Below are 14,466 nucleotides of genomic sequence, written 5' to 3'. Positions count from 1 at the left end.
CACAGAGTGTGATATAGAGCATGGATGGATACTGCACAGAATATGATCTAGAGCATGGATGGATACTGCACAGAGTGTGATATGGAGCAGGGATGGATACTGCACAGAGTATGATACAGAGCAGGGATGGATACTGCACAGAATGTTATATAGAGCATTGATGGATACTGTACTTAGTGTGATTTATAGCAGGGATGGATACTGCACAGAGTGTGATATAGAGTGCGGATGGATACTGCACAGAGTGTGATTTAGAGGATGGATGGATACTGCACAGAGTGTGATATAGAGCAGGTACAGCGCGGGGAAGAATACTGAACAGAGTGGAGTACAGTGCAGGCAGCAGTACTGCACAGAGTGTGTTACAGAGCAGGAATAGATACTGCACAGTGTGTTACTGAGCAGGGATGGTTACTACACAGAGTGTGATATAGAGCATGGACGGATACTGCACAGAATATGATCTAGAGCATGGATGGATACTGCACAGAGTGTGTTATATAGCAGGGATGGATACTGCGCACTGTGGTACAGGGCAGGGATGGATACTGTGCAGAATGTGGTATAAGGGAGGGATGGATACAGCACAGAGTGTGGTACAGGGCAGGGATAGATACTGCGCAGGGTGTGTTACAGGGAATGGATGGATACTGTGCAGAGTGTGGTACAAGGCAGGGATGGATACTGCACAGAGTGTGATATAGAGCATGGATGGATACTGCACAGAGTGTGATAGTGAGCATTGATGGATACTGCAAAGAGTGTAGTACAGCGCATGCAGGAATACTGCACAGTGTGATACAGAGCAGGCAGGAATACTGCACAGAATGTGATATAGAGCAGGGACGGATACTGCAGAGAGTGATACAGAGCAGGGACAGATACTGCACAAAGTGTGATATAGAGAAGGGATGGATACTGCACAGAGTGTGATACAGGGCAGGGATGGATACTGCACAGAGTGTGATACAGGGCAGGGATGGATACTGCACAGAGTGTGATATATAGCAGGGATGGCTACTGCACAGAGTGTGATATAGAGCAGGGATGGATACTGCACAGAGAGTGATATAGAGCATGGATGGATACTGCGCAGACTGTGGTACAGGGCACAGATAGCTACTGCACAGGGTGTGATATAGAGCAGGGATGGATACTGTGCAGAGTGTGGTACAGGGCAGGGATGGATACTGCACAGAGTGTGGTATAGAGTAGGTATGGATACTGCACAGATTGTGATATACAGCAGGGATGGATACTGCACAAAGTGTGGTACAGGGCATGGATGGATACTGCACAGACTGTGATATAGAGCATGGATGGACACTGCACAGAGTGTGGTACAGGGCAGGGATGGATACTGCACAGAGTGTGGTATAGAGCTGGGATGGATACTGCACAGAGTGTGATATATAGCAGGGATGGATACTGCGCAGAGTGTGGTACAAGGTATGGATGGATACTGCACAGAGTGTGATATATAGCAGGGACGGCTACTGCACAGAGTGTGATATAGAGCAGGGATGGATACTGCACAGAGTGTGATATAGAGCATGGATGGATACTGCGCAGACTGTGGTACAGGGCAGAGATAGCTACTGCACGGGGTGTGATATATAGCAGGGATGGATACTGTGCAGAGTGTGGTACAGGGCAGGGATGGATACTGCACAGAGTGTGGTATAGAGTAGGTATGGATACTGCACAGATTGTGATATACAGCAGGGATGGATACTGCTCAAAGTGTGGTACAGAGCAGGGACAGATACTGCACAGAGTGTGATATAGAGAAGGGATGGATACTGCACAGAGTGTGATACAGAGCAGGGATGGATACTGCACAGAGTGTGATACAGGGCAGGGATGGATACTGCACAGAGTGTGATATATAGCAGGGATGGATACTGCACAGAGTGTGATATAGAGCATGGATGGATACTGCGTAGACTGTGGTACAGGGCAGTGATAGCTACTGCACAGGGTGTGATATATAGCAGGGATGGATACTGTGCAGAGTGTGGTACAGGGCAGGGATGGATACTGCACAGAGTGTGGTATAGAGTAGGTATGGATACTGCACAGAGTGTGATATAAAGCAGGGATGGATACTGCACAGAGTGTGATATAGAGCAGGGATGGATACTGCACAGAGTGTGATATAGAGCATGGATGGATACTGCACAGACTGTGGTACAGGGCAGAGATAGCTACTGCACGGGGTGTGATATATAGCAGGGATGGATACTGTGCAGAGTGTGGTACAGGGCAGGGATGGATACTGCACAGAGTGTGGTATAGAGTAGGTATGGATACTGCACAGATTGTGATATACAGCAGGGATGGATACTGCACAAAGTGTGGAACAGAGCAGGGACAGATACTGCACAGAGTGTGATATAGAGAAGGGATGGATACTGCACAGAGTGTGATACAGGGCAGGGATGGATACTGCACAGAGTGTGATACAGGGCAGGGATGGATACTGCACAGAGTGTGATATATAGCAGGGATGGATACTGCACAGAGTGTGATATAGAGCATGGATGGATACTGCGCAGACTGTGGTACAGGGCAGAGATAGCTACTGCACAGGGTGTGATATATAGCAGGGATGGATACTGTGCAGAGTGTGGTACAGGGCATGGATGGATACTGCACAGAGTGTGGTATAGAGTAGGTATGGATACTGCACAGAGTGTGATATAAAGCAGGGATGGATACTGCACAGAGTGTGGTATAGAGTTAGGATGGATACTGCACAGAGTGCGAGATATAGCAGGGATGGATAATGCGCAGAGTGTGGTACAAGGTATGGATGGATACTGCACAGAGTGTGATATAGAGCATGGATGGATACTGCACAAAGTGTGATATGGAGCAGGGATGGATACTGCACAGAGTGTGATATATAGCAGGGATGGATACTACACAGAGTGTGATATAGAGCATGGATGGATACTGCACATAATATGATCTAGAGCATGGATGGGTACTGCACAGAGTGTGATATGGAGCAGGGATGGATACTGCACAGAATATGATACAGTGCAGGGGCAGATACTGCACAGAATGTGATATAGAGCATTGATGGATACTGTACATAGTGTGATTTATAGCAGGGATGGATACTGCACAGAGTGTGATATAGAGTGCGGATGGATACTGCACAGAGTGTGATTTAGAGCATGGATGAATACTGCACAGAGTGTGATATAGAGCAGGGACAGCGCGGGGAAGAATACTGAACAGAGTGGAGTACAGTTCAGGCAGGAGTACTGCACAGAGTGTGATACAGAGCAGAAATAGATACTGCACAGTGTGTTACTGAGCAGGGATGGTTACTACAAAGAGTGTGATATAGAGCATGGACGGATACTGCACAAAATATGATCTAGAGCATGGATGGATACTGCACAGAGTGTGATATGGAGCAGGGATGGATAGTGCACAGAGTATGATACAGAGCAGGGACAGATACTGCACAGAATGTGATATAGAGCATTGATGAATACTGTACAGAGTGTGATTTATAGCAGGGATGGATACTGCACAGAGTGTGATATAGAGCATGGATGGATACTGTACAGAGTGTGATTTATAGCATGGATGGATACTGCACAGAGTGTGATATAGAGCAGGGATGGATACTGTACAGAGTGTGGTACAGGGCAGGGATGGATACTGCACAGAGTGCGATATATAGCAGTGATGGATACTGCACAGAGTGCGATATATAGCAGGGATGGATACTGTACAGAGTGTGGTACAGGGCAGGGATGGATACTGCACAGAATGTGATATAGAGCATTGATGGATACTGTACAGAGTGTGATTTATAGCAGGGATGGATACTGCACAGAGTGTGATATAGAGCATGGATGGATACTGTACAGAGTGTGATTTATAGCATGGATGGATACTGCACAGAGTGTGATATAGAGCAGGGATGGATACTGCACAGAGTGTGATACAGGGCAGGGATGGATACTGCACAGAGTGCGATATATAGCAGTGATGGATACTGCACAGAGTGTGATATAGAGCATGGATGGATACTGTGCCGAGTGTGATATAAAGCACGGATGGATACTGCACAGAGTGTGATTTATAGCATGGATGGATACTGGACAGAGTGTGATTTAGAGCATGGATGGATACTGCACAGAGTGTGATACGGGGCAGTGTTGGATACTGCGCAGAGTGTGATTTAGAGCATGGATGGATACTGCACAGAGTGTGATACGGGGCAGTGATGGATACTGCGCAGAGTGTGGTACAGGGCAGGGATGGATACTGCGCAAAGTGTGATACAGGGCAGGGATGGATACTGCGCAGAGTGTGGTATAAGGCAGGGATGGATACTGCACAAAGTGTGGTATAGAGCAGGGATGGATACTGCACAGAGTGTGATATAGAGCGGGCAGGAATACTGCAGAGAGTGTGGTACAGGGCATAGATGGATAGTGCACAGAGCAGAAATAGTTGTTCCCTGCCACGCCTGGGTGGACCCCTCAGGACATATATCAAAGCTGGTTGTTCATATGTCCGCTCCTAGAGGACACTCTCTGCCAAGCGTTGGTTGACTCCTCAGAACATATATCACAGCTTGTTGTATATATGTCCACGTCTGTGCATATCTCACTGTCACCCCGGGTGTACTCCTCAGACATATGTTATCAGGGCTGGTGGTACATATGCCCACTCCTAGGGGTCACTCCCTGCCACGCCTGGGTGGACCCCTCAGACATATATCATCAGGGCTGGTGGTACATATGCCCACTCCTAGGGGTCACTCCCTGCCACGCCTGGGTGGACCCCTCAAACATATATCATCAAGGCTGGTGGTACATATGCCCACTCCTAGGGGTCACTCCCTGCCACGCCTGGGTGGACCCCTCAAACATATATCATCAGGGATGGTGGTACATATGCCCACTCCTAGGGGTCACTCTCTGCCACGCCTGGGTGGACCCCTCAGTCATATATCATCAGGGATGGTGGTACATATGCCCACTCCTAGGGGTTACTCTCTGCCACTCCCGGGGGGACTCCTCAGTGAGTTTACCGGTGGCCGGTGGCAGATGTGCACTCTCACGGGCCCCTCTTCTGCTGCTCGGGGTCCAGTGCATGTACCCTCGTTGGTGCGCCTGGATGCTGCCTCCACCTCTGGGCACAGTCTGTATCCACATTCAACGTGGCTTAAACTGTACGACGGAGACCACTTTAAACACGTAGAACTGAGCGGGTGTACCCTTCTGCCCCCACACGCATGCGCAGGCACAGCCTCTCTGTGAGTTGGCTTCAGATGTCTCTGCCACCCACCCACAGCACCCACACACCTCACACAGAGTCCACACCCCCATCCATGCATTCACCCTCGTCACCTGAGTGAGGGTCCTTCCCTCATGCTTCTCGCGCCAGCTGCCCTGGAGTAACCTGCAAGTGCCCCCAGCTGCTCCTCGAGTACATGAAAATACCCCCAACTGCCCTGGCGGTGCCTGTAAATACCATCCGCTCTACAGTCCATGTGAACACTACTGTGAAGGAACCACTCAGCCCACGAATATAGGAATTACTTCAGGGCACCTCAACATCCCAGGGGTGCCGCAGGTGCAGTGGCACCGAGCTCCACTGACGCCAGGTTATTGGCATGTTTCACACTTCATCCAGGGGCCCGCGCCCTTCCTCGCACGGGGCCCCTGGCACCCTGGCACCGTCACTGCTGTACCCAGCAGCTGGCATGTTCAGCCGGTGCAGAGTGGAGAGATGGGGTCCCCTAGAGTCAGAGCCCCCCACCCCTGAGACTCACCTGTGGCGGGGAAGAGGATGACCTGGGAGGAGTCCTCCACCTTGGACTCGTCGCCCCCTCTGAGGGCTGCCAGGGGGCCTGGGTCATGCCTCTTGTGGATGCCACGAGGCAGGGGGCGCTCGCCCTCCCAGGGGGTGGGGGCGGGGCCCAGGGCGTCCAGGACATGTCCCCGCACCTTCTCCAGGATGTGCTGTCGGACCCCCGGGGGGGTCCTGCAGCTCTGTGCCCAGCCCTCGGGCCCCACGAGGACCATCAGGAGCACGACGAGTGGCAGCAGTGCCATAGCTGACGCGGGCAGTGAGTGATGCCCTGCACGGGGCACCGCCGGCTATGATGCCCTCTGCTCTGGGGGAGTCGGTGCCCTTATCAGCCCTGGCATTGGGCCATGCCCAAGAGAACACGCCGCCAAGGACAGGGCGCTGCTGCTGTGTCCTATCTGGAGGAACGCAGACATCTGCGGAATGTGGTGTCTAGGAGCCTGGGAAGAAGTGACGGGGCAGGGGGCATGGGGGGGGGGGGGGGGAGATGAGTGAGGGTCCGAGACAGCCAGGGGTGGGGCAGGAGAAGAGAGATGCCAACACAGATGAGTGAGGGTCCGAGACAGCCATGGGTGGTGGGTGAAGGAGAAGAGGGACACCAACACAGGTGAGTGAGGGTCCGATACAGCCGGGGGTGGGGGTGGGAGGGGCAGGAGAAGAGGGATACCGAGGCAGGTGAGTGAGGGGCCGAGACAGCCAGAGGTGGGGGTGGGGCAGGAGAAGAGGTATACCGACGCAGGTGAGTGAGGGTCCGAGACAGCCAGGGGTGGGGGGTGGCAGGAGAAGAGGGATACCCAGACAGGTGAGTGAGGGCCCGGGACAGCCAGGGGCGGGGGGCGGGGCAGGAGAAGAGGGATACCCAGACAGGTGAGTGAGGGGCCGAGACAGCCATGGGTGGGTGGGTGAAAAAGATGGCTAGGCTTGGGGGGGGGGAGGTGGCCAGACATGTGGGTAAGAGGGCTAGGAATGCCTGCAGGCGGATCAGGCCCACAGAGGGCAGCAGATGGGCGCAGTAAGGGTTGGCACAGGCATGGGGTTGGCAAAGAAGCCCAGGCCAAGGTAGGGGGCATCGTGGTATTGGTTAAATAACAGCATGCCCAGCACAGGAGGCACCAGGACATGGGGCAGAGGGGGAAGCTCCCATGGACGGTAGGGGCACCAGGAGACGGTGGCAGACGTGTTGAGCACTATAGAGGGCAAGGGGCACCAAGGCACGGGTGCAATGATGGCACGACTCCGCAGAGGGAGCGGGGTACAAGGAGACTGCGGCAGAGATGCCAAGGGCGGGGGCAGAGAGGGGGCGGGCACAGATGTTTACAGAAAAGGCAAGAGCCCACAAAGCACACGAGGGGACGCAAGACGGAGAAAGAGGAGAGTCTGGGCTGGCAGTAGATACAACAAAAACCTACGGTCCAGCAGTGGGCAGAAGATGGGCAGAGAGGGCAGGAAACCTGGAGAGCCTGGGGTGACTGGGCACAGAAGAGGTCGCAACAACCTACGGTTCAGAGGGGGGCAGAAGATGGGCAGAGAGGGCAGGAAACCTGGAGAGCCTGGGATGACTGGGCACAGAAGAGGTGGTAACATCCTAGGGTTCAGAGGGGGCAGAAGATTGGCAGAGAGGGCAAGGAACATGGAGAGCCTGGGATGACTGGGCACAGAAGAGATGGTAACATCCTAGGGTTCAGAGGGGGCAGAAGATTGGCAGAGAGGGCAAGACAATCTGGACACTCTGGGGTGACAGGAGACAGAGAAGAGGATACACAAACCTACAGTTCAGGGCGGTGCAGAACTTTTAGGAAAGAGGGCAAGAAAAGCTGGAGGGCCTGGGCTGACAGAAGACAGAGGACAAGCAGAAGATGGGCAGAGAGGGCAAGGAGTGTGGAAGCCAGGGGACGCCTGGAGGTGGGGCTGAGATGGCAGGAGCCCAGGCCGATTATGGGGGGGAGTGAATCCAAGGCCCAGGGAGGAGGGTGCTGTAAAAGTCAGGAGCAGAGATAGCCAGGCCACAGCCAGACTTTAGCTAGACAGCACACTTGGCAAGGAGATGCAAGCACAGTGTGGCAAAGGATACTGCAATGGCACAGGCCTGAGCGGACGAACTTTGCCACCACCTGCTTTGCAACTTTACAACACAACCCTAAGTGACACATCAAACATTCTCTCCCCGCCACCTCGTCTAAAGGACACATCCTTTACGATCCGCGACCCCAGGAGACCTATCGGCCCTCCTAGCCACGATCTAGCATCCTTCTCCTCTTCCCAACCCTTCTGAACAAACACTTATGCCCTTGTATCAAGTTTAGCGGATGGGAAAGCCTGTCCGCCAAACTCCCGACAGGGTGGCCGCCGCCTCTGTGGCAACTACGTGCGAACGTTATTAAGAGTTTCCCGCTAGGTCGGCGGGCGGAACCTTAGGTTTCTGCCCACTGGCCTGGCAGGAAACAAGCTACAGCATTGTCTCTGGGTCGTAATCGAGCCAGCGGCACTGTTGTAGAGCACAGGGTGCACCAGCACCGTCCCAATGTTACCGTGAACATGGCGACTGTGCCGGGCAAGGGAACCCCTGCACTGCCCATGCCTAGTGCACGGGCAGTGATGCCCCCCCCGCAGCCCCATGCACATGTTCTCTGCCAGCCTTGGCTGGTGGAGAACGAAGTCGTAATCCGCAGGGCAGCATTGCATGCAGCGATATTTTAATGATTTACCCGAGTATTAATCTAATTAACCAATTAAACTTAACATAGTTTGAAAAGTATCAACAATTTACATATCTATTAAAATATGTTCTCGCCCTACTCTCCTACAAACCTGCCAACTTATCCATAATAAAAAAAATACAATGATGTCAAAAGCAAAACATAAAATATATTACCAAAAGAATAAGGTGACTACTAAAAAAACTAGACAACTAAAATTCACGTTTCTAACTTAAAACACAGAATATTGCAAAATAGTAAAGATTGAGACTATTAACAGCTATGAAAAACAACATTACACACTTACAAAACACAATAGTCTTACCTGCAGTATTCTGTACCACGATATTCTTGCCATCACAATATCTTTTGTGACAATGTTTGTATCCAATGCTATTTTTGACACAATATTAACATCAGGCATGAAGTGGAAGGCAAGGAGAAGACACCAAACCTTAACTCTAGGAGCAAAACAGGTGACCTTGATCTTGAGTTAACATGTTTCTTTAATGTGATCTTTGAACAGTGCAAACATTATGGGACATTTTGGGCCTTATTATGAGTTCGGCTGACAATTTAGTCCGTCCGCCGAACTTCCGATGGGGAGGTTGCCGCCATAGTGGCCTAGCAGGAAACAGCCTACAGTATTGTCTCCGGCTCGTAATCGAGCCGGTGGCAATGTTGTAGGATGCAGGACGCAGCAGTACCCTCGTAATCTTCACTGTGAACATTGCGAGGGTGCTGGCCAGGGGGACCCCTGCACTGCCCATGCCAGCACCCGTTCTCCACCACCCTTTTCATGGCAGTGCTACTACCAGGAAAAGGCTGGCAGAGAACGAGGTTGTAATCCCCAGGGCAGAGCTGCCCTGGCAGATTAGGACCCCCGCAACCACCAGACCGCCGGGATCTCTGATCCTGGCAGGGATGGCGGTAGGTTGGTGGGTCTGCCCACCAGCATCGTAATGTGGCGGTCTGTCCACCACAGCTATGGAGTTCCGACTGCCACTGCGAGGCTGGCATTCTTCAGATTGCCAGCCTCGTAATAAGGCCCTAAGTAATTTCTTCTGCTGTGGGTACCTTGGCTAAAGGAGAAAAATTTGAAGTTTTGAAACCGGTATGCAGAGTAACCATAATTGCATTTAGAAGGCAGAGGTCCTGAGGATATCATGTGACAAGGTTCCGGAGCCCCAGGTAGAAATTGTGAATATTTCAAAAGTTTAGAATTTCCTGGCTAGTGTTGACCACAAGTGGGACCCGCAGCATCATATTCTATGACGTCAGAATGAACAGTTGGTCACCAAAAATATTGTAATACTAAGAGTACATCTACGGCGGTTTTTACTGCCCTGTGACCAGAAAATCCAGCATAGTGACACAACCTCAATACATCCAAATTTGGCTTGTTGGCTGACATACAATCAATTTCATCATACTACAGGAGTGTTGGGATGGAGATACTCTGGTTCCCTCAGATCCCTCTGTTCCTGAGACGCTTTAATGCTGCCTAAAAAGACTGACAGTTCCAAGCGGTCGATGAGGAGGGACAACAAACTGATCATACTTAAGAGATGTCTGAGGCACAGTCCCTTCTCTGTGCACCTGCATTACGGTTCTTCTATCACTGGGCAGGAATTATAAATGATGCACGTTTACCACAAAGGGTTAACTAGTGCCATAAAATGCCATTCAGATGGCATGCCTCAAGATGTACAGTAGGAAAGAAGCCAGAGAGCCACAGTGGGCTGAGCAGCCTTGAGCAGTTAGCAAGCACTGGTGAGCAGCCAGTGCTTGTTTGATGGAGGAGCTGCACCACCGAAGGTGGCTCGCTGCATGCAGCTTTAGTGATGCTAATAAGGAGGAATGAGTCACCTGGATGAAGTATGATCAGTCACCAAGGGAGAAGGACCCAGCACCAGCAATACAAGCCAGCCCAACAAAGGCCACTGATAGCAGGTACCATTCACCTTCAACAACTCAAGGCAAAACTTTATTTTTTGCCAATGCTTGTCTCCCTGCTCGGGTCCTCTGAGCTGCTCCACTCGCTGATCTCCTGTGGGGTGTGCTTTTCTGTAATTACACAAAAGTTAAGCAAATTTATGCAGTCATTTTGTGCTATATTTTAGTGTGAAATGTGCACTCGTGTCAATTTCTGCCCCGAAGGTGCATTTAAACAAAGCGCAGAGAGCACAGGATGCTTGCTTTCTGTTGTTTGCACACGTTTGCGGTGAATTCTTAAGGGCAATGGCAAACGTTGCTGTAGATTATTGACTGGTAATAGCTCCTAATTATGCAAAGTCGCAAAATGGTGCAATTTCGGGACTTTCAGCGTAGCAAGAAAATCGCCAAATTTCATAGTTTGTGGCATGATAAGTGAACTGTTGTCCAGGCCTCCTCCCAGTACAGGAGGGTCCTCTGTGTATTTCTGTCTAGTTTCCTTCTCCAGTGATACCCTCTTTGCAGGTACTGTCTGCAGAACTCCGCCCTTCGGCCCTTCCCACCCACCTGCGTCAGACCAAGGACCTCCTTACCTTCAGAAGACTTCTCAAGACTTGGCTGTTCGAGCATTAGCAGCTCCCCCCTCCCCCCTTCCCCCACCTCCTCCTCAGCGCCTTGAGACCATCATGGGTGAGTAGTGCGCTTTACAAATTCCCTGATTGATTGATTGATTGAGCCACTGACTGAGTTCTGTCCTCTCAGTTTGGCCATAAAACATCAGCTGTTGCTTTGGTGCAGAAATCTGCTTTTCTTGTGCCGAGGCACCGGGCTGCAGCCACCACGGTCTCACTGAGACCTCGTGTACGGGTTGTTTGTTGTGTACAAATGAACGTCTAAAGACATCGGTAGTGTGTACTGATTACAGTGTCTATATTCTCCATTTGGACTCCATGCTTCCCAATGACTTCTTTTATAAGAATCGGGCATCCAACAGTTTCAAACGATTGCCCCAAAATTTTGGATTTTTATGATGACTTTTTATGTCATTTCCAAAAGGCAGGGATGCACCGTATTTAAAAGAATACAGCGCATCCCTGTGTTTCCCCTTGCGCTGTCGCAAAATTAGCTGCCCAGTGCCAACGCAGCCACCCTTGCGCCATGGTGCGGGGGAGATAGTTTTTGTGCAGAAAGGGACACCTTCCTGCAAAAAACAATAATTAATGGTGTTTTGTTCCTTATATGTGTGCTGCAGAATGCAGCACACATTGAAAGAGCAAAAAACGACGCGAAATAAACGTTTTTCTCCTCATTGTGCCACTCTAACTCCTCCCCTGGGGATTTCTTGTAAATCTGAGGCACTGTCAAAAATCAGTGGGTGTTGTGGTGGAACGCCCACAGCAACACCCACTGGATGCCCCTTAGCCGCAGGAAACTGTGTCGGGCGGCCCATATCAACAAGGCCACGTTAAGCTAGGAAAAGTGGCTTAACGCCACCTTGTAGATATGGTGCACTGCTACGTGCCACTGAAGTGTCACAAAAAGTGACGCCCCGGTGGAACAAGGGCCTCGTAAATGGGGCCCTAAGCCCCCTAAAAATCAACAAACTGGATTTCGTTCAGAATCAGAATGAGTGAGAGGTAGCCAGACAAAAAATACATGAAAAAACTAGAATGAAAGAACCCATCAGAGCTGGTTTAGAGAGAAATAACCTAAGAAAGTATGTGACAGTGAGAGAGTGAGTGTGGCCCAATCACTGATGGGCAGTTATTCAGTGTCCAAGTAGCTGAAAGGCAGTGCAAGAAACTGGATTATTATTTGGGGTGGATGACTCAAGGGCCTAATGCACATGGCAGAGAGCAGCCAGGCTTAACTTAGGGCAAAGTGTAAAATATTTATGCAGTACCAAAACAGCAAAAAAGGTCATCATGTAAAACAATTAAAAACCCAAACTGCATTAGAAATATAGAGCAAATGTAATAAACAAGAAGGCACAAACTTGACAAAGGTCCAATAATAGGAACCTGAGAAATGTGCGTTTTAAGGAGAAATAATGGCAAACAGTACAAAGCGCCAATGATAGTAACTGGTCACGGTAGACCAGGACATAGGCGCAAAGTGAGTCTGACCATGATGGAGGGCTGGTAAGATACAACAACCAGGTTTGTCCTGCTCAAGGATTTTACCTTCTGACGTAGTCCCAATCTACTATAGGAGTAAACTTCTAAAGTTCCGTAGGAGCTGAGGGAGGCACTTAGAGATTCATGGGGTGTCAGGCAGAAGCCCACAGCACCCTGTTCTCACGTGTTCCCCAAGTGTTATATGTGAACTCAGCAGACCCGTCAAGCAGGATTTGACATTCCAGAATGATTTGACACTTAAGTGTCAAAAAAGATCCAAATAGCCCCGTCTTGTATATTCTGTGAAGTTCAGAGGAGTTATCTTCGACCATTCAGGAGAGCCTATTGTTTGCTCCTGGGAGGCATTTCACACCCACTCGAGGGTACTTACTGTCTGGGAAACAATGAAGAGCCAATGCAATTTAGCCTCCAGGAACATCAGGCAGGCAAAAAGGTAACTTTCTAAAAGCTACGTTTCATTAATATTTATTAAAAATCCAGCTTCGCCATTGGGATTTTTAATAACTATTAAAAAATGTATTATTTTTCCTGAGATACAGTATTAGTATTTTAATCTGTACTCTGGTTTTCTACATAGGACAGCTTGTCATTGAAGAACATGGCATTTCTACACATCCTACTTTTAAATACCATGAACTCTGCTTTGTTGGCTACAAGACCTACATAAGGGTGACTTATTCATATTTAAAAGGGAAGTTTGGACCTATCAAAAGGGTTTATTTTGCCGGGTCAAGTTGCAGTTTTTAAACTGCTACAGTCAGGCTGCACTGGTTGGCCTGAATCCATGTTCACACTGTCACTGCAGTGGACGGCACAAAGAGTGCTGCAGTCCATAAGTGACCTTTAACCTTAAGACCTTAGGCACACGGTGTACCATATACTAAGGACGTATAGGCAAGTTTAACATAGCAATGTATGCCATTGTTTAAAGGGGGGCCACATGCACTTTACCACTGTTTATCAGAGGCAAAGTGCACAGAGATTTAAAGCCAGCAAAAATACAGGGTCCAGCAAAAGGTGGAAAATCCAGGAAGACAACATAGAAAAGGTGGACTTCCTACTTATAGGTATTCTGTGGCTGAAGGATAGCTACCCTGTGTCCCAGTAGCTCAGGGATAGCTACCCTGTGTCCCAGAAGGTGGTGCCCAGGTACACTGTGTCCCAGTAGCAGAAGGTTAGCTATCCTGTGTCCCAGTAGCTCAGGGATAGCTACCCTATGTCCCAGTAGCTCAAGGATAGCTACCCTGTGTCCCAGAAGGTGGTGCCCAGGTACACTGTGTCCCAGTAGCAGAAGGTTAGCTATCCTGTGTCCCAGTAGCTCAGGGATAGCTACCCTGTGTCCCAGAAGATGGTGGCCAGGTACACTGTGTCCCAGTAGCTAAAGGATAGCTATCCTGTGTCCCAGTAGCTCAGGGATAGCTACCCTGTGTCCCAGAAGGTGGTGCCCAGGTACCCTGTGTCCCAGTAACTGAAGGTTAGCTATCCTGTGTCCCAGTAGCTCAAGGATAGCTGTCCTGTGTCTCAGTAGCTCAAGGATAGCTGTCCTGTGTCCCAGTAGCTCAAGGATAGCTAGCCTGTGTCCCTGTGTCCCAGAAGGTGGTGGCCAAGTACACTGTGTCCCAGTAGCAGATGGTTAGCTATCCTGTGTCCCAGTAGCACAGGGATAGCTACCCTGTGTCCCAGAAGATGGTGGACAGGTACACTGTGTCCCAGTAGCTGAAGGATAGCTATCCTGAGTCCTAGTAGCACAGGGATAGCTACCCTGTGTCCCAGAAGGTGGTGCCCAGGTACCCTGTGTCCCAGTAACTGAAGGATGGCTATCCTGTGGACCAGTAGCTGATGGCCAGGTA

General features: G+C 50.2%; 1 protein-coding gene across 1 annotated transcript in view; it reads right to left on the bottom strand.

Annotated features, from left to right (window-relative positions):
- The window catches only part of INHA (inhibin subunit alpha), a 62,738-nt gene extending 56,642 nt beyond the window's left edge, over window positions 1-6,096 (bottom strand). Inside the window, exon 1 of the mRNA XM_069227208.1 lies at window positions 5,810-6,096. Within this exon, the coding sequence (XP_069083309.1) occupies window positions 5,810-6,092 (283 nt within the window). The 5' untranslated portion in view covers window positions 6,093-6,096. The remainder of the gene's footprint in view (window positions 1-5,809) is intronic.
- Between the last annotated feature and the right edge of the window lie 8,370 nt (window positions 6,097-14,466).

Source organism: Pleurodeles waltl, chromosome 3_2 (genome assembly GCF_031143425.1).
Source record: "Pleurodeles waltl isolate 20211129_DDA chromosome 3_2, aPleWal1.hap1.20221129, whole genome shotgun sequence".
Lineage (NCBI taxonomy): Eukaryota > Metazoa > Chordata > Amphibia > Caudata > Salamandridae > Pleurodeles > Pleurodeles waltl.
The sequence above is the reverse complement of the archived record's forward strand: the minus strand, read 5'-3'. Positions and strand labels throughout refer to the sequence as shown.